This window comes from Podarcis filfolensis (genome assembly GCF_964270895.1).
Source record: "Podarcis filfolensis genome assembly, chromosome: 5".
Taxonomy (NCBI): Eukaryota; Metazoa; Chordata; class Lepidosauria; order Squamata; family Lacertidae; genus Podarcis; species Podarcis filfolensis.
In genome coordinates, this window is record NC_139608.1 from 46,216,127 (window position 1) to 46,235,337 (window position 19,211).

Below are 19,211 nucleotides of genomic sequence, written 5' to 3' on the forward strand. Positions count from 1 at the left end.
ACTGCCTGCTTTGTGCAGTGTCCTCATAGTTGAGCCTTGTGACTGGCAGCTCTGAAAGGACTCCATCTGCCCACTCGCTTCTCCATACTGATGCTTTGGTATTTGCCCTCGGCAGACAGCCCCTCCCCAGCCCCCCTTCCACTCTGCTGACCGCCAGTCTACTAATCAGCAAGTCAGCAACCCAGCGCACCTGCGCCTGATGAGCGCTCCTCGTACATCTGACCGCCAGCATGCTCATCAGTAGGGCAACAGTCTATGCACTGTCTGGTCCTGGACTCTGGGCAGTCCTTGGCTGTCTGCTCACGCTCGTTGGTTGGTGTCCAGGATGTCCAGGAATTTTTCCTCCCAATAGCCTCTTGTGTACAAGAATTGGTCTTTGGAAATCTGGCAACCCTACAAATAACCCCAGCTAGAATCAGTTAGATTCATTAAAAGCACAGTACCACAAGGGCAAGGAGAGGGGGAGGAAGGGAAGCTGATTAAGAATAAAAACCACACCATTATAATAACAGAACATATTTTGCATGCATTTAATCACCAACTGTGTACTTATAAATAATCTTCTATTTACAGAATTGTCAAAATCTGCCTCTTTCCTTGCTACTGGCAGGTTTTGCTCTGTTCTTTACTCCTTACGATCCATTTAAAAGGTCATTTTCTGGATAGATTATTCCACCTCTACCTTCTCATGACTTACATTCCGTACCTTTAGAATTCTTCAAGTTTGAGTGCTGAAGGCCAAGAAAGCCAAATGTACTGTTCAAGGGATATGTCAGTCAAGACTTAAACTAGTGCATAGAGTCCCTTTTCTAACAATGTAGAACTTGAAATTTAGGTGTTGGAATATAACTGAAGTCAGGTGATTCACACTTGCTGATGGAGGTGATGGACTGAACCCAAACGGTCACTCTTGCTAGGTCATTGTTTGATACTAAGGTTGAATTCAGGCATGGGGAATATTGCATTAGTTTTCCTGGTTATAATGCTAAGATGTCTGTCTTGGTTTTCAATGGTCCTTTTACACCACATCGCCTGTTGTGAGATGGAACTGTGGCTTTTTGATTGATATACCAACATGTCCTGCTAAATTTAATTCATGCCAGTGGGCATGGCATGACTCAAGAGTAGATATCATTAGTTATGGTACCACCCTTTATGTTCTTATCTGCTTCTGTTCCTTCATGAGTCACCCATGACTTTGATGGGAAATAACTGCACCCCAGCATACCACACCAAATTTCATCTCACAATTCTCTGGGTTAACGTGGTCACAAATGGATTTTTCTGCAGGCGATTAACACAGAAATGAGTGCTAAACCTCCACAAGATTCAGCTAGATTTCCAGAAGGGGTTTTTGAGTATGAAAGGTGACAATAAACATGGAAATTATCAAGTGAGAAAATGTCAGGAAAATAGAATCCAGTGTTGTGTGAATGCAGCCTAATTCTGTTGAGCAGAATTTCTTTCCCTCTGACCACACATTTTCTTCTTCAGCCCCAGCCAGCATGGTCAGGGAAGAAGCAAGCTGTAGTCCAACAATATCTGGAAGACCACTGGTTTGCCACCCCAACTTCAGCTCCCCGTCTCCTCAAAAATCATCTCCATCTGTTAGTTGGGTAGACTTCTCAGAAACCAGCACCATGTTTAGCCTGACCTAACTGCATCCACAGTCCCTGCCATTCTTCTCTTTCTCATTTCCTTTTGTATAGTCTCTTGAGATGCAGCTCTGTGTATAATAAGATTGCTCTTATTCATGTGCTTTTTCTCTTTCAGTTCTTCCACGTATGCACTCTCTCTGCAAGACTCCTGCTGTTATTTCTTTTGAGTGGCTTCGTGTTTTCTCATTCAATTGGCCATGAAGACTTTGGCAGCAAAGTTGGCTTTATGCTTTCCCCTTGCTCATCATCTCTTTGTCTTCTCATTCCTTGCCTTCATTTAATATTAATGCTATTTCCCTTTTCTTTCCTATGAATTGTTGTTCCGTTGCTGTCCATCTGCTAGTCAGTTCCCTTTCTTTTCTATTGCATTTTGACTAATGGTTAATTTTTCTCCCTGGATCCCATTTTTATCTTAGCATTTGTATTGATTCTCCCAGCTGCTTCATATCTCCTCTCATTCCTGTCAGAACATTTCTGCCACTCTTGGGTCAAATATTCGTAGCATTTTGCTGCTCACGTTCTGATCTTCCGATGCCCAATTCATGATTTTCTGAGTTTTTCTCATTGTTTTGCTCATCATCGTATTAATTTTATTCTCTTCAGAATTCAGTTCAAGAATTTCTTTTGCTGTGCTTTTGAATCCATGAACCCTAGAGCTTTAAAAGTGGCTTATGAATCAACAAAGAGTTGGATGGGACTGTGCTAGTGAGAGGGGTGGAAGAAAATGCCCTATGATGAATGTAAATATGTGTTCATGCATTTGTGAAAACAGGTTCACTGAGTTACAGCAAGATTTTTCTCAATGGTCCCCCATCCCCATGAAAGATGTTGATATGAAAAGGACAAGATAGCTCTGGTATATATTAGCACTGACATTAATAGCTATACAGACACACACCCAACTGACTGAAGAGGCTTATTCTCAGGAAAGTGGGTATAGCACTACAAACCTAACTGTGATTTGAAATAATCAAGATTTGCTTGGAGTTTGGAGCAAATATTGCAGGCTGCAATGGAGATTTATAAAAGGTCTCCCAAGTTCTCTGGAACTCTTGTAACTCCCCTGATAGAACATTTGTATATGAAAGTAAATGAGAATTTCTGTGAGTTTTATAGTGCATTTTTCCATTTTAAAGCTGTTATGTTGGTATGATTGAGCTGTAATTTAAAAACTATTATGTGAACTCTGTGCTTATTACATTTGTATCAATGAAAATAATGCAAAAAAATTTGCTCAGTTTGCTCTTGTGCAGCTGAACATATAAGGTTCTATGGTGTGGTGGTTAGAATATCATACTAGGACCTAGGAGACCATGGTTCGAATCTCCACTCAGCCAAGAAGCTCCCTGGGTCACCTTGGGCCAGTCGCTGCCTTTCAGCCTAACTTACCTCTCAGGGTTATGTGAGGACAAAATGAGGAGGTACAGTGGCACCTCGAGTTACGTACTTAATCCGTTCCGGAGGTCCGTTCTTAAGCCGAAACTGCTCGTAACATGAGGCGTGCTTTCGCTAATGGCACTGCCGCGCTGCAGGAGTGCGACTTCCACTCACATCCCAGGGCAAAGTTCTCAACAAGGGGCATCTACTTCCGGGTTAGCAGAGCACGCAACCCAAAGCATTCGTAAGGGGGACAGTACGTAACACGAGGTACCACTGTATGCCACTTTGAGCTCCTTGAAGGAAAGATGGGATAGAACTGTAATTGTTGTTGATGATGATGATGTTTGAATGGCATTCTGCTCATGCAAGGAGACTTCCCCTTCCTCTCCTTTCCCAGCATGCCCACAAAAGCATCAATTTGGGTGTGGGGAGGAATCCCTCAATCAAATGGATCAAATTTTTGAGGGTGTGCAGGCAGCTGCAGGGAAGAAGAGAGGATGGGGATGTTTCATTGTGCAAGCAGAAGTCTGTTGCATTGGTATAAAGCAATGAGGAAACTTATCCTACTTTATATCTGAGTATTAAAGTACAAGATCGGCATCAATTGAAAAATGGATAACCTTGCTATCCACTGATTCTGTTGTCCTTCTCTTATGTGGTTTTGTGGTCATCCTAGAAGGAAAGGGTTGGCTTTCTTGTCAAAAGTGCATTCCTGCCAGAACCCCAACCCTCATAGTTCATTGCATAGAATACAAAAGAAAATAAATGGGGGAAAGTAAAGCTGTAGCATTTCAATTTAAAACAGCCCAAGTTCATTGAAGGCAATGGCATTATTCCATTAAATTCAGCTACTGCATTTTAAATGATTTGTGCATCGTACAGAATGGCATTTAAAATACGCCTTTTTATTTGGATATCCACAACAATTGTACCATCAGGTAACGATAAAACCAGGCAGAAATGAACTTTGCGTCTTGCAACACATTTTAATTATGAAGACTTTCAGAAAACCAAGATTTCTAGAATGCAGCATTTTCAAGTTATTCATAGAATCATTTGACTGAAAAGGAAACAGAGGTCATCAAGTTTAAATCCCTGCACTGAGGGACTGTTACATATTTAACATTGTCCAACAAAATATATATAATCTAGATTATAGCGTGTAGAGGAAAGAGAGAGAGAGGTTGAGAGAGGAAAGAAAGAAAGAAAGAAGAAAGAAAGAAAGAAAGAAAGAAAGAAAGAAAGAAAGAGCATGTAGACAGGGCAGATAACTATCATGCTCAAATTGTCTATCAGGCAGGAATAATAAATCAAAACTAGGATGCTCAAACCAGAAAGCCATATAATATTTAAGAATGAGAGGAATACAATTTAGTAAAAAAGGTAATCAGATGGTGAATAGCAACTACAATTTTCCGTCTCACAATGTACAGCCCCTTGGGAAGGGGCTGTACCACGAGCTTTGTGTGCACAACGTCCCAGGTTCAATCCCTGGCGTCTCTTAGTTTTTTTGCTTTGTTTTGTTTTTAAAGCTCAGGGAGCAGGTGATGGGAAGGATCTTTTCTGCTGCCAGTATGAGCAAATAATACTAGGTCATATAACCCAAGGGTCTGACTAAGTAGAAGGCATCTTCCTATATTCCTCTGAGCATGCAGCTGCTTGTGGGAGGAGACCTCTTTAGCCCGTGTCCAGTTGGTGAGGACAACTTTCTCCTGCATTAACTTCCCCAGATTTCTGCTCAGGCACAAGTATGAGGCAAGGATCTCCTTGCCACATGATCAAATGCTAGGAAGATTGGTAACTCACATGATTCTATGTGCCCTGCAACAATTTAATGTTTGGTGAACATAACCAGTTCCTGCAGAACTTTACATACATGCATCTTGTTGGCTTTCCCTTTTGGCTGAAACCCTCAGGCTGTTATCCTTGAAGACATTTCCACTGAGATCCTGCCAAAACCAACTGAGTTATCTGAGGACTGCTACCGAGAGTGTGGTCTGCAGTCTGTCGTATTAAACCAAGCCAAGGAACACAAATACTGTAGCACCAAAAAATAATTATTATTAGTTTTCTTGAAGTAGCACTGAAATCTCCCAGACCACATCAAGGCTACTCTGGATAACATTGTTAGCAAAGTACATCCTCAATCTATCTTTTCTTTTCTTTCTCAACAGATAGACTACACTAATGGGAGATGGCAAAATTAAAAGTGATATGTCTCTATGCATCCTTTGCCAGACTGCTTCCTACCTTCAATGTAGCTTCCTACCTTCAATGGGCCATGTTAGAGTGACTATTCATGGGAAGATATTTTGAAAGCACAGCACACTTTATCTGAGGCTCTGTTGTTTCTAATGTTCTATAGGGGCTTGCCCTAAAACGTGAGATGGAATAACAATAATTAAATCTATCATGCAGTGAAGTCAAAGTGCTTTGCAATTTGTTGGGAGGCTAGCGAGGTGGAGTTTGCACTTTCCCAGTAACTATCATGCAGCTTCATAGGTACAGGTAAACTTCATGGCAGGAACTGTGAACCAGAAACTCATAAACATTTTCCTGATCACACAACTTTCTTGTTTTCATAACCCTGAACAACTGCAGAGAGAGTTATTATAGTGAAGACAAAGCTTCACTGTGGATTTTCTTATTCAATAAATAGAAGAGGAGAAGTAAAGATCTTGGAGTTAGTTTAGACCAATTTAGAGAGAGATTAACAGAGCAGTGGGAACAGTGTTTTAGCAGAGGAGGTTGGAAGACTCAGAATAGATATAGCCAATGAGAATGCAGACTTTGACTAATTATTGGCTGCTGTAGTTTATTTACCTATGGGCTGGGTATCCAACTTCTCATCTACTAGTTGTTCTGGGGTCATCAGCTCCCTTTGAGGGACATTAGGCATGCTTTCACTTTGACTGCCTGGACTGACCATCTCTTGATCTTTCTCATTCTGCATCTGTGCATAAACATTAATGCCCGGAATCTTCCTAAAACATTAACAGAAACCATAATTGGCGTGTATGCTAAGGTGCTCTTCGCATTATGCTTTCACACCTGACAGAAGAATGGCAGGGAAAGAAGGAAGGAGTCATACCTTTTGAATTTGTAGATTACAAATACTGCCAATCCCACAAATACCACGGAGAGCAGCATCAGCATGGCTGAACCACTGTGGCTAGGTGTGACATCTATGAGTGGGGCTGTAAAAAGTTAAAGAAAAGTTTAGAACATTAGGTCCCAAATGTTCTGATAAGGCTTTCTAACTAGAGGATGTATTTATTTATGTTTACTATGCCTTGGATTTAGAAATCTGCCCTTCTTTGTTATGTGTCTTCACAGCCAATTCACAAACCTCTCCCAATAGACACAGTTGTTATTGGTCCTCCATTTGGAAACCACATCTTTGGGGATCAGTTAATGGAGGTATAAAATTATATACACACCACCAAATCAGCCTACACAGAAACTGCAAAGTAATCATCACCCTTTTTCTGGATAGCCGCCTTTGATGTTTCCAAATTTCTCATCCAGAGGGCTGTACTGTATTCAGCAGAAACATACAATGTCTTGTGAACTGAAAATTACAGAACCTCCACCGAGCATCTAGGACTTGTGCTTGCACAATCCCAATCCAAAATGCAGTAGTATCTGGACCAATCCATGCAGTGGTATGTGGTCTCAAAGGCTGGCTGAGGACTGGCCCTGCCAGAAAAGCAGAATGTACTCCTTCCAAATAGCTGGCAGCTTTGTCATACTGCTCTGCAAATCAGTCAAAGAGAACAGCCTGTCCTCACTAAATCCCCGTCCCCCCCAGTTTCTCCAAAACCATGAACAAAAGTATGCTCTTGTTAAGATGATTCTGAATCTGACCTGGGCTTGGATGCTGTAGCAAACATACTAACCCACCACCAGTGCCTTTACCAATCCTAACTAGTTTGTAGAAACTGCAAATAAACTGGGAAAATATACTGCTATATCCAAGGTCAAATCTTAATGCAACTCTGGCCAGATTGTACATGGGCTTTTCTCAATGCAATAGACAGGTTTCATGTAAAATTCAAATGTGGAAACATATTGCCATACATGATAAAGTTACCTGCTGAGCATGGAGGTGGCACTTTGTTTTATTTACAGATAGTTCAAGTACTTAATTTTTCACTTAGTATTTATTTGGATGGAATATCCATTGAGAAAACAAGAGGTAAATCCCCCAAATTCTCTCTGTTCCCTCTGCCTCCACATTAATGTGTTTGTGCTCTGGTAGAGAAGGGAAGAGAGACCTCACTACTCTGATATCTAGCACACTGTGCACCAGCACCCAAGTAGCACACAGAAAATGTAGTTGAAAGGGGTTAAGAAGGCGATTCTTCCCCAGCTCAGATTAAAATTCCAAGCCAGATAAGAATTTGGAGCTCAGAATGTTCATTTTGTTTTTGAGGCAAGCATTGTAAGTCCCGATACATTTATATTCACTCTTCATGCTTTTGAATAAACATTCTAAGAATAAACTTGGTAATCTTGAATAAATGGGCTTTTGAATTTTTCTGGGTTGGTGGGGGGATGCGGTTGGGGTGTGGTGGGGCAGAGTGGAATGTGGAATAAACCCAACTTCCCTGGTCATTCTGGATTATTTAGGCAACTGGAAATAAAAAACAAAGATTTCATTTCTATCCTGTACCATTTGACTAGCTGGTTTTTTCTTCTGTTTTTTAAAGAAAGGAATCAGTCCATTGAAAAGGTGACAGCTGCCTATTTAGAGGATACTTTTAATTCAGTAGTGACAGGAGTTAGGCATTTTTTCTTCACCTCCTGTAGGTTTTTCACACTTATAAAGAGGACATGCAGATATTTGCTGTGCTGCTAATTGGATAGAGGAGCACACAGCCATGATCCCAAGAGAAGCTATTAGTAAATCTGGCTTAAGAAATGCTTTAAACAGTGGCTCGTTCCTTATGCCCTTTAAAAAAATGTTGCTGCTCTCTGCATGCACTATTCCCAGAGCTCTGTGCAAAGACCCTTTTTCACACAGGCAATTGAAATTTTACCCAAAAAGAGATCCTCACACAAATAGCAGGAGCCCATTGCCTTGTGATTATAAGTAGACTTAAACTCCAACACCCATCAGCTGCAGACAGCATGGTCCATGGTAAGGGATGATGGGATATGTAGTCCAGAAATATTGGGAGGACCCTAGGTTGGGAAAGACTAGGCAAAGTGGGAAACATTAAATTTATGAAACTAGTTTGTTCTAGCTGTATTTAAACTGTGAATAAATTTGTGACATTCAGTCCTAAATTGGATTTCTGTTTGTTTATTAAATATTTAGGCTAATGGGATCCAATTTTTTGTGAAAAATCTTAATTATAAGTCTCTTAAATGCTGCCAAGGAAGTGTTAGCCAGATACTGAGAAAGTGCAGCTCTACCCACCATTACCAAATGACTGATTACGGTATTAGAAATTGTGGTGGAAATGGCAAAATGACCAATACCATTTGTAGAAGGCAAGCAAGATGCATATGTTGGGAAAAAATATGTACATTAGCAGAAACCTGATGGGATGAGGCTTTTGGATGCAGATTAGCCAGGTAAGGCCAGTTGATGAAACCCTACTCTCCTTCTGCAGTGGATAAAGTGAAATCTAGGCTTCAGTGAAACAGGGAAGAGGCTGGATTAAACAGCGCGTCAAATCAGCCTTCACCTTTTAACTAACATGAAATGAACAGGAAAACGTATCGTCTGATTTCTGTTCATGCACTCCTGTTCCCCACTCCTCCTGCAGAGCCAGGAAGAGATTGAAAGTGTCTGCTTCCTTTTTCAACCAAGCACAGTTTTAGGCAAAAAATATATATGCCAGGACTGTGGTTCAAGGCGGCTTCTTTTCCGCTGTTATGGTCTATCCACAATTTACAATTATGGTTTATCCACACTTCCTCTTTCCTTGGAGAAAACTGCTTTTTAGTGCTCAGTCAGAACAAATGGCAATTGGATTTTCTGTGAGCAAGCAGATGCGTGGACGAAAATGAAAGCAAAAGCTTCTGATCTCCTTAGGCACTGGGTCAGTGCGGGAGAGGTGGGAGCTCACTGCTGTCCATGCTCAGTGGCAGAGCACATGCTTTCTATGCAGAAGGTCTCAGGATCAATCTCCAACAGCTCTAGGTTGGGCTGGGAGTGTTTGCAGTGTGAAACCTTGAAGAGCTGTTGCAGCCAGCACAGGAACATAGCCAGTGGGACTCAAATGTAAACTATGGCATGAACTTCATTATCTTGATGTAGAATGCATTTCGGCTGAACTGGTCAGGTTATAGCTAGTTATTATTTTGACTGACATGCCAAATTCATGTTTCACAAACAGTTCTTGGAATGAAATATGCATCTTATAGGAGCCACAACAGCAAAAGGAGTCCTGAATTAACGTTGAGACAGAGTAGACATAAAATCACTAACAATAATGCTGCCGTGGATATTGTTAATAAAAGCTAGCCAAGTAAAGGGGTCATTTTATTCAGTTTACATGCGCATTTCCCATTGAAACCAACAGGGTTTGCACACATGAAAACAGTGACAATCTTTGTGCATGAATCATTGAAGATCACAGAGTTAGCAAATAATAATTACAATGCAGCTTAAACACTTTATATAATATTAGATTTATTGGGATATAATGACAAATGGGTTTGTGTTGATAGATTTTTAAAGGTATCTTGAGAAAACTGGCACCAAATTTGTAGCAGTTTAGGAAACAAGAATGTCACAATCCTGTAAACAAGGCTCAGCTGATTTGCACTTAATCTATGATTTTACTAATTAGCCGGCAAGGAATGGAAAATGAGAAAAGGGGAAAACTCAGCACTGCCATCATTATCATTAAGGTTAAAGTGAAAAGTGTCTGAATTTGGAATTTGACAGATTATTTTTCCACATTTATTCAAATTCCAACTTGCAAAGAGGCATTAAAATGTTGTTTATTTTAGATACCGGCAACTAAGGGTTGAGTTGTCTGTTTCAGTTACATACATGACTGGTACAAAGCCCATTCTGTCCCATCTAAAAAACTAACGCACAACATTATCTTACTTAAATTTTACAATGTGCTCCAAGGACTGCTTTTTAACTTCTCTGTCTCTGTCTCTCTCTCTCTCTCTCTCTCTCTCTCTCTCTCTCTCTCTCTCTCTCTCTCTCTCTCTTTCTCTGCTTAGAACTGTTACAGCAGCTGCCATGAGCCTTACAAATGAGGCCACAAAACCCCCATGGGAGGGCATGCCATACCTAAACCTTTTATGATAAAATAAAACCTAGCTACCTTCATGCCTCTGAATTGATGGCAATCACAAGAGGAGAGAGTACTGTGGTGCTTATGTGCTGCTTGCAAGATTCCTGAAGGCACTTGACTGGCCACTGCAAGAACAGGATACTGGAACAGGTGAGCCTTGATGCAGCAGGACTTTTCTTATATTCATGTACCCATAGGGGTACAGTTTCTTTCATCATACAATGGCACACTCAGGGTTCAGGGATATTGGAGGCAGGGGCCTTGTATACAGCACCACAGCCACTATGTGCTTCATTCCTTCCTCTACAGTGTGCTCTTAAAAGGCCAAAACAGGCTGAGTGAAATAGCCATTACAAGATTTGTAACACATACAGACTGCAATCCTAAGCACACTTAGTAGCAGTAAGCTCTGTTGAACACAATAAGGCTTCTACCTGATGTTCCAAGTAAACATGCATAAAGCGTTGATTGAGCTATTTTCAATATTTTGCAATAAAAATACAAAGTATTCCAAATACAAAAAATAAATAAATTGACATTTCCACAGTGCTGCCACTGGAGAATTCATAATAAGCTGTGCTAACAACACTGGCAGAGGTTTTTAGGAATCTATACCAACCTGCTGTTAAATGGGCAGCATGGACAAGGATTCGAACCCCAGGCTTTAAATCAAACTGGATGGCGTTTTGGTTCAGTTTCTGGACCAATATATCTGAAATCTGGAATAAGAAATTATTGTAAAAAAATAAAATATGGGTACAATCACAAAGAACAAGAACAATGGTCCATCTGGCCTAGTCTCTTGTCAGACAGTGACTGTTAATGGATGCTTCAGAGAAAATGGCATAAAAGGTCTGAGGGCAGTTATGAAATGATGCTATTGTATTCACCCCTTAAAAAAAAAAAAGTGGGTACTGTATCTATGAATGCTTTCTGATTGAGGTTTCTTTCTGCAATATTACCAGTTGGTGATTGGGGTTGTTATGAACAGTGGAGGAAGCTGCCATCTTAAACTGAGAACCTATTCAAAAGTCTTGAACTGTCTGTGTAAGCATAGGTTTTACACAATAAACACCATGTAGCCAAAAAAAAAATAGGTCACTGGGCATTGCAGTGCTCTGTATCAGGGTTGCCACCATTGATATGGAAAGAGCTTTTCACACTAGTGCACTGTCTGAGTTAGTACTTACTTCCCCTACATCTGGCTCAGGCTAGAACACCAAAAACTCGCATAGCAATGGACTGAGCTACAGAGAAAGTTATGATAATGCTACAATGCCTCTGATTGGACCTAGATAAATGGGCATGAATTTGTGATTATACCTACACTCATTTGAACTTGAACCTTCTCTTTGTCAGCTCTAGGAGTGTGAAGATGTTTCGACTCTATAATCTACATCCCCAAGAAAATGCTTTGTGCACATCCGGAGACAATATCAAGACACAAGAGATGGGCCAGTGACTCTAGAAATGAAATACATTCATTTCTGGATTGGCGAAGTAAATGACAATATTTCTCCTTTAAACTTATTTATGGTATTCTAGAGTTTTTGCTATGTTATCCCTCTCCCCTCTTCTTGTGTCATTTTCTTGTTTCTTTGCTTTCCTTTATTTCCTTTCACTTTTCTCCTTTCTTGGCATGAGAAAGGAGGAACTTTGATGTACGATATTTTTTGCTACATATTGTTACACACCCACCCATCCACACACACACACTGGGCTGGTGACTTCTGATGGTTTACTCTGGGCTACAGTTCGCTCCAATCTTTCCTGTTGAAGAAATCAAAACATATCTGTCTCATGATATGACTCATTTTCATCTAAAAGCAGCCATACTAAATGAAGCAGAAAAAGCACCACCCCATTGGAAGTCCTGACACCCATGCCAGCAGAAGAGCAGAAGGTGGATGAGGGCAATGAAGCTGCTATTGGGGCAGGGAGGGTTGAAGGTAGCTACCAGAGGTAGCTTCCACTCATGCACTCCACAGGTACAGTAAATATATCTGTAGTGGAGAGGCTCTCCACTGCTAGAGACCAGCAGGGTTTGGAAGAGCAAAATGGAGGGATACTTGTACCACTTCTTAACCTTCTTCATCGGAGATAAGAGTGTTATGCCTGCCAGTCTAGATCCTAGCTTATCTTCTGCTCTTCTACATCTTGAGAATACTATTCTAAGTTTACTCTCTTTAGTGATATTTAATTTTTTCAGTTGATTAGCTTCTTTAAGTCCCCATTTATAAGCATGTGGCAGGTTCTTCTGGAGCAAGTGGTCTGTCCTAAGTATGGAAATATTTTTAGTTCAATCATATTTCTAAAGGCCAAACTTGATACTGTCACATCAGCTGCAATCCTGACAATGGTGCTCTTTGCATCTTAAAAAACATTAAATACAAAGATACAGTCAGTATCATGCCTAGTTGAGCCTTCTTCCCAGTTTAGCTGTTGGACCTCCTTTTATATTTTGCATCTCCTTTTTTATGGGAATATTAAGTGCAATTAATTAACTTAAAATTAATTTTAAAAATCAAAGCTATTTTGAAAAAGGAAAAGGAGACAGGAAAATATAGGAGGCAGGCAGACAGTCTTCAGAGATGACAGACACAGTGAGAGACATATGGAATGTCCATCTGCACTCATTTTTTTAATAAAAAAAATACAACATGTGCAAGAAATTTGGTTCTCTTCAAGCTTAGTTCAATGTTCAGCATGTAAACAGATTTCCTGATTAAGGCTGAGCCAAGAATAGTGTTCCAAGCTATCAGTGGCCAATATGAAATGCAGGAGCCAGAATTATTTTAAAAATCCAATTGTGATAATAAAAAGTTGCTGATAAATCCCTCACAGTGAAGAATAAAAATCAAAACATCAATTCCCATCTTAGCAGTGTTACAGAATTAAACCAAATCAACAAAAGGCTGCAAATGGCCTTAAAATGACGGGGATGTCCTTTCACGCCTGATAATTTCTCATGAACCTTTGAAAATGTATGAGGGCTTAGTTAAAACAAATTACATTAGGGAATTACATCACTAGTTTATGGAAATAGAAGCTACATAGATCTCTGTCACAAGATGACTGCCCAAAAGTTAACTTTTGCTTTAAAAAAAGATGTAGTGATGTGAAGCACTCTTTATATAAGTTACTAAATGTGCGTTATAGGAAATGTTTTGGTTGTTCTAAATGTTTTTCATGTTTTATGTATGTTGAGTATTGAAATAAAAAGGGGAAGGGTTTCTGTCTCTTAAAAAGACTGTGTCCTAATTGTTAATCCTGTGATATGAGCCCTGAATTTGTGTGGTACAGCTAACAGAGGGTTGCAAGTCTGACTTGTTATGTTTGTAAATTCCAGTCGCAGATGTAGGAATCATGCAGATTCCCATACAGTTGAAGGCAGTCTGGGATTGTGCAGTCCACACAGAAATGAGGACTAAAATTTTGTGTGTGACCTTGTGTCCACTAGACTAGAATACTTTTGTCAGTTTTGAAACTTGCCCACTTGTACTCAGTCTCAAGTGCTCTTCAGTGACAGTTTGGCATGAGAGAAATCCAAAAGTATTTTACAATTGCAACTGCCCAGGAGGGAATTTGCAGCCATGACAAGTAATGTTCCATAGCACCAACTCAGTGTGAAAATGTGCCAAATTTTCCAGAAGGACAGGTGGCCTTTTGCGGTTCCACGGCTGCAACTCCAGCTTGGACGCACCGAAACAAAACATGAAATGATATCTTGGATGACAGCCACCACAATATAAACTGCTCTAAAGTACTAACCAAGAAAGTGGAGGTCATAGGAAGTATGATCTGTGGCCTCTAATTTACAGAGCTGTAATAGTAAGAACAAATTGAATGAAATATCTGAAGGGTACCCAAGCCTCTGGAGGTAAAAATAAATGGCTGGTTCAATTTCCATAGCAGAATTTACACAAAATTAGATCTACAACACAGACCACCTGCAGAGTGATCAACAATGTCCCCAAAGTTCATCCAATCAGCAAAAAGCTCCAATCCAATCAGCAAAGTCCAATCCAACTAGCAAAAAGCACCTGGGACAACAACAACAAAATAAATTTTAAAAACGCCTCAATTGTACATGTCTTTTTGTCCCAGTCAATGTAATGGGTTGAGAAGATTGGGGTGGCGGATCATCAACAAAAAGTGATTCAGTGATGTAGGTTTAAGTGTGCAGAAAGAGTTTTATTGTTGAAAGGGTGGGGAAGAGCTTAGGACAAAACAAAACAAATATTACAAGAACTATAACACCATTATGGTGCTGTTTTTTTTTTTTTTTTTTTGTCTCAGCCAATGCTAACTTACTGGGATAAAGAGGAAAAAACAACCCATGGCTTTTTCAAAGAAATACTGATTCAAGGAAGCAGACTTTGTGTGCCCTTTGTGTGCCCTTTGTGTGCCCTTCTTCTAACACAGCATGACTATGGCTTTGGGGTGGGGGGCATTTTACTACCTACCACAAGAGATACTGGGATTTAGCTTGGGGTAGGATCTCTCCTGAAGACAGGAGTGCCTGGAGTGCTCTGGTCCATGGGGTCACGAAGAGTCGGACATGACTAAACAACTAAACAACAACAAGAATCTCTTCCACCCAACTGTTTCTGGTATGTTTTATAGGGTTCTAGAAGCTGCAAATCTCATGCTGAAGAAAATAGGGTGGGAAATCCAAGTTATCCATTCATTTCAATGGGGCTTATACGCAAGAACATCCTGGGGAAATTTCACTCTCTGCCAATGAAACAAACGGAATTTAAATCTGCCTGCAAAGCCATATTTTAATGTTTATTTCAGCCATTTCATCCCCTCCCTTAAATGCAGTTCTCTCTAGTTCTTCATTGCAAACAATTTGGAAGCAGGTTACAAGTTGAAATACAATACACCTGCATAAAACGTTGATACAAAAGGGGGAAAATAAAATGCAATAAAAAGAGCAATGGCAGACCTGACATTTATTTAATTAACAGCATTTTAAAACATTAGAATCTAGTTATACTTTTATGTCTTTTCTCAGAATTAGACACACACAGGTCCAAACTGCCTTATATTTATGCCCGATGGCTGCCCTATATTGTTCTCTTGCTTTTATGCTGAAGATGAAGCTTCTCAGCATTGCAAAACACCTAATTTAGAGTCATCAAGAGTTCTCCCCTGTGAAAATAATTAGGTCTCTGAATTAGTTTTGGTCCTTCACATAGCTTCATTGACTTTATCTGCTTCATTTGCAGAATTAGACGCAATGTGCAAAAATGTTTCTTTGTAATAGAAGCCATTCTTTGTCTATCATTCTCTCATCAACGGACATATAATGAATAATAACAACAAATAATTTGTAAAAAGAAAGAGAGGGGGAGTTAATTTACAAAGAGAACAAAACAAATTTAATTTGGCTTCTGGGGTAGTTCTGCCTGAATAAGGTCTGCCTTTCTCACACTGTGTGCGCCAGAAATCTCAGTATCCCTCTGCCTCCCATTCAAGTTGATTCAGGCATTTAAAATGTGGGCCATGGGAAAACAGGAAGCCTTATCTTGGATCAGATCATTGACCCCTCTAGCTCAGTATTCCCTAGGCTGACTGGCAGAAGCTCTCGGGGGTTTCAGACAGGGGTTTCTCCAAGCCTATTTGGGAATTCCAGGGTCAAATCATGGCACCCACAGCACAATAAGCAGATTCTCTTCCACTGAATGACACACCTGCTCCTGCAATTCCATTTACATGGCACTGGGTTTACACATATCAATCAGCAACTCTCTCCTGCCCAATCTACTTTCAATTCTGTGTTGAGAACCCTCATTGCTGGGGTTTGGGTTAGATGACCCTCGGGGTCCATTCCAACTCTACAATTCTATAGTTCTGTACAGTTGTGTACCATTCTGATTCAAGATGCCGGACTGAACGTTTCAAAACTGCACCGGTTTAAACCACTTCTTTCATACCTGAACTGATTTGTGTGTGTGTGTGGTTTCTAAGCAATGTTGGGCACTTTCCCCTAGTGAGATGACAAATGAATAAAGAAGGGTACCTAGAATAATAGTCAAGTATTTAAAGCTGACCCTGGCAGAAGGAAAGGAGAGGAGGAACAGGTGAAGGCAGGAACTGATGTATGTTGCAGCAAAGCATTTATATGCATTGCCTCTAATGGGAGGAGGGAAATTTTGGGGGCCAGACCAGGCATATGCAAATTCCGGCCCTCTAGATGTTTGGGACTACAATTCCCATCTTCCCTAGCTAACAGGACCAGTGGTCAGGGATGATGGGAATTGTAGTCCCAAACATCCAGAGGGCCGGAGTTTGCCTATGCCTGGGCCAGATGATTCATAATCTGATTGGGGAAAATGATCATATTGAGGCATCTGATCAAGATCTGTATTATGAGGCATCTGATCAAGATCTGTATTTTAAAATGAGCTTAAAAAATATATTTGCAAATGTTTGTATCTCTCATGCCAGGCATAAAGCAGGTGGCTGAATACTCTGGCAGCTGTTTATCTTCCTGTTCAAGGGCCCCATTGATCTATAGCAGTATTTCAGGGTTGTAAAAGGAAATTACAGGCTGGGAGCAAAAGGTCACACTGACCATACAAATTACAGAATACAATCAAGCTACAAAAACACAATTAAGAGTTGGTAAATAGTAAGAATTATTGTGCCTCCCATTAAACTTGAGCCACATTTTCATAAGGTTAAAAGGGCAAGAGCTAATAGAAACAGCAGCTGGCTAGGGAAAGAGGCTGCTCTCTGAAGCTGCTTTGAAGCTTCAGAGAACTTAGAGAACTTAGCTTTTACTAAGTTCCTTTTCTTTGAAAAGGCCTTTGCTTCTAAAAATCTATATATGTTATGTATGGAATATATTGGCTTAAATGTAATTATGCAAAGGATTTAGAAAGTAAGAAATGTTAGATTCTTATTTCATAGATGGTGTGTGAGAAGGAGAACCCAAGATCTCTTTAAGATAAAAATTAAAAAACCATGCACCATCTGTTTTAGCCATCTGTTTTGGAGGGCAATAGGGCAAGGAGGCCAAAAGGTGAGCTGGTAATTAAGGTGCCTTGTACAGGCAAATGTAAGATATATGACTACTTATTTGCCATTTATAGATAGAAGGAAATATAGCTCTTTGTCTCCCATAAAAGGCAATAGGAAATGGGTGTATCTTTTATGATTGGTTCTAGCAAACAGCCAATAGGAATTTCAACCAGGCTGATTGGACAGAGGCAGCCAAAGGAGGAGCAAGGGGCTGAGCTGAGGAAATATAAGTGCTGACCATCAGGGCTGGAGGGGGCAGAGCTTTGGTAACCATATACCACTGTGTCTCTCATTTATTTGTCTGACAAATAAATTATTATTTTAATTTCTCTATTGCTGCGTTGAATATTTCATTCCAGCTAAGCGTTAACCACAAGCAGGGTGCTACAATATGACTGGCCATCAGCAGAAAAAAGAAGACAGCTTTATCTTTCTTGTTCTCATTTCTTATATCCGGTGAAAAATAGTAGCTATAACCCAAAGCCTCTGCAAACATTTCAGTAGAGTTTATGGACTGAAGTAGTTATGCAAAAACTGTGTGTGCACAGTCTACATAGAGGCTGTCCTTCTGAAACGTCATTGAATGAAATAAGATGAAACAAAAGCTGTGGCAGTTTCTCTCACTGGGACTTCCACAAGCATTTCCCTGTGGATTATGTCCAGCTTAAATCTGGTTCCATATTGTGATATCATTTGGGGGAGGGGGATGTTTTTAATTCTAGTATATTGAAATATTGCAGTCCCAAATTCTAGAGCGAGAGAAATCTTCTATTTCAGTCTTGATGTCACCACACCAGTACAGATATTTATAGTATATATCTTTTTCATGCAGCAACAGGTCCAAACTGCTTCAGGCACAGTGAGCTAGTCTAATGTATGGCCCTGGTTGCAGTGCACACAGCTTTATGTGAAGTGAAGCCCAGAACAAACAGGCAGCCATCTTAAGCTCCTATTATTGAACTAGGAATCACAAAAGGAAACAAGCAGCAAAGATTTAAAGGCTCTGTACAATGCTGATTGCAGATACAGTTATCAGCAATGACATAAATAACTCATGACTGCATGTAACATTACCTAATTAACATTATATTAGCTATGAATGAGGCTCTGTACCTATATTTATGCTTTAATCCTATGCACACCTATTTGGAAGTAAGTCCCATTGAGCACAGCAGGCCTTACTTCTGAGTAAGCATGCAAAGGAGTACACTGTTAATCATTTGTAAGGCAACTTGAGTGTCAGGCAGCAATTGTGTGTTTCTGTATGTAGTGTACATCAACCTTTCAACAACTGTACTTCACATTTTGTTTGCATTTGAAATTTCAACAGTTCCTGAAGTAAAATGTCAACATCACATTAAAATTCTGACCCAGGATTATAAGTTTATGAATAAACCGGGTAGCATGAACTGGGTAAAGTAGTTTAAATGTTTATAGGCACTTGTGGGCATGTGTGTGCAGGTATAATACTGCCCTCCAGTGGCACACTGAAAGTTGCTTGGCTTGTGTGTGAGAACAGAACTTAGTAATATATATTTAATGGTGGTCAGGATGTGTAACTATGACCTTTGACACCACAACAGTCTCATGTGCTGCTCAATTCTTCTTTTGCAAGTTAACTTCATTTTACTCATTCTTTTATCCCCATCTCCCTCTCACACATACACACTTTCCCACTAACTATTATAGACGGAATAATTTCTCCTTTGGCTCCATTGTTGTTTTTCCAGCTCCTTTTGTCCTGCATCACATTCCTCCTGCATTGCAAATATAACCAGTGGACTTTGTAATATTAATTCTGTAACTGAAGTATGTGCAGTTTAATGCAGGTTTCAGTTCTTTCCACTTACTGAAATCTTCTCCTCTCTATGTA

At 40.1% G+C, this 19,211-nt stretch overlaps 1 protein-coding gene across 8 annotated transcripts in view; it reads right to left on the reverse strand.

The window, feature by feature from the left end:
* The window catches only part of SORCS1 (sortilin related VPS10 domain containing receptor 1), a 436,617-nt gene that overhangs the window by 73,045 nt on the left and 344,361 nt on the right, over positions 1 to 19,211 (reverse strand). For 2 of the 8 annotated variants that reach the window (XM_083616531.1, XM_083616533.1), the window contains exons 24-26: positions 10,926 to 11,025; positions 6,130 to 6,235; positions 5,862 to 6,022 (exon numbers count right to left, since the gene is read on the reverse strand). In XM_083616531.1, coding sequence (XP_083472657.1) covers positions 5,862 to 6,022; positions 6,130 to 6,235; positions 10,926 to 11,025 — 367 coding nt within the window. Of the gene's footprint in view, positions 1 to 190; positions 394 to 416; positions 4,099 to 5,861; positions 6,023 to 6,129; positions 6,236 to 10,925; positions 11,026 to 19,211 lie in introns of those variants that run through there. The other 6 variants (XM_083616530.1, XM_083616534.1, XM_083616532.1 and 3 more) reach the window with 6 other exon arrangements.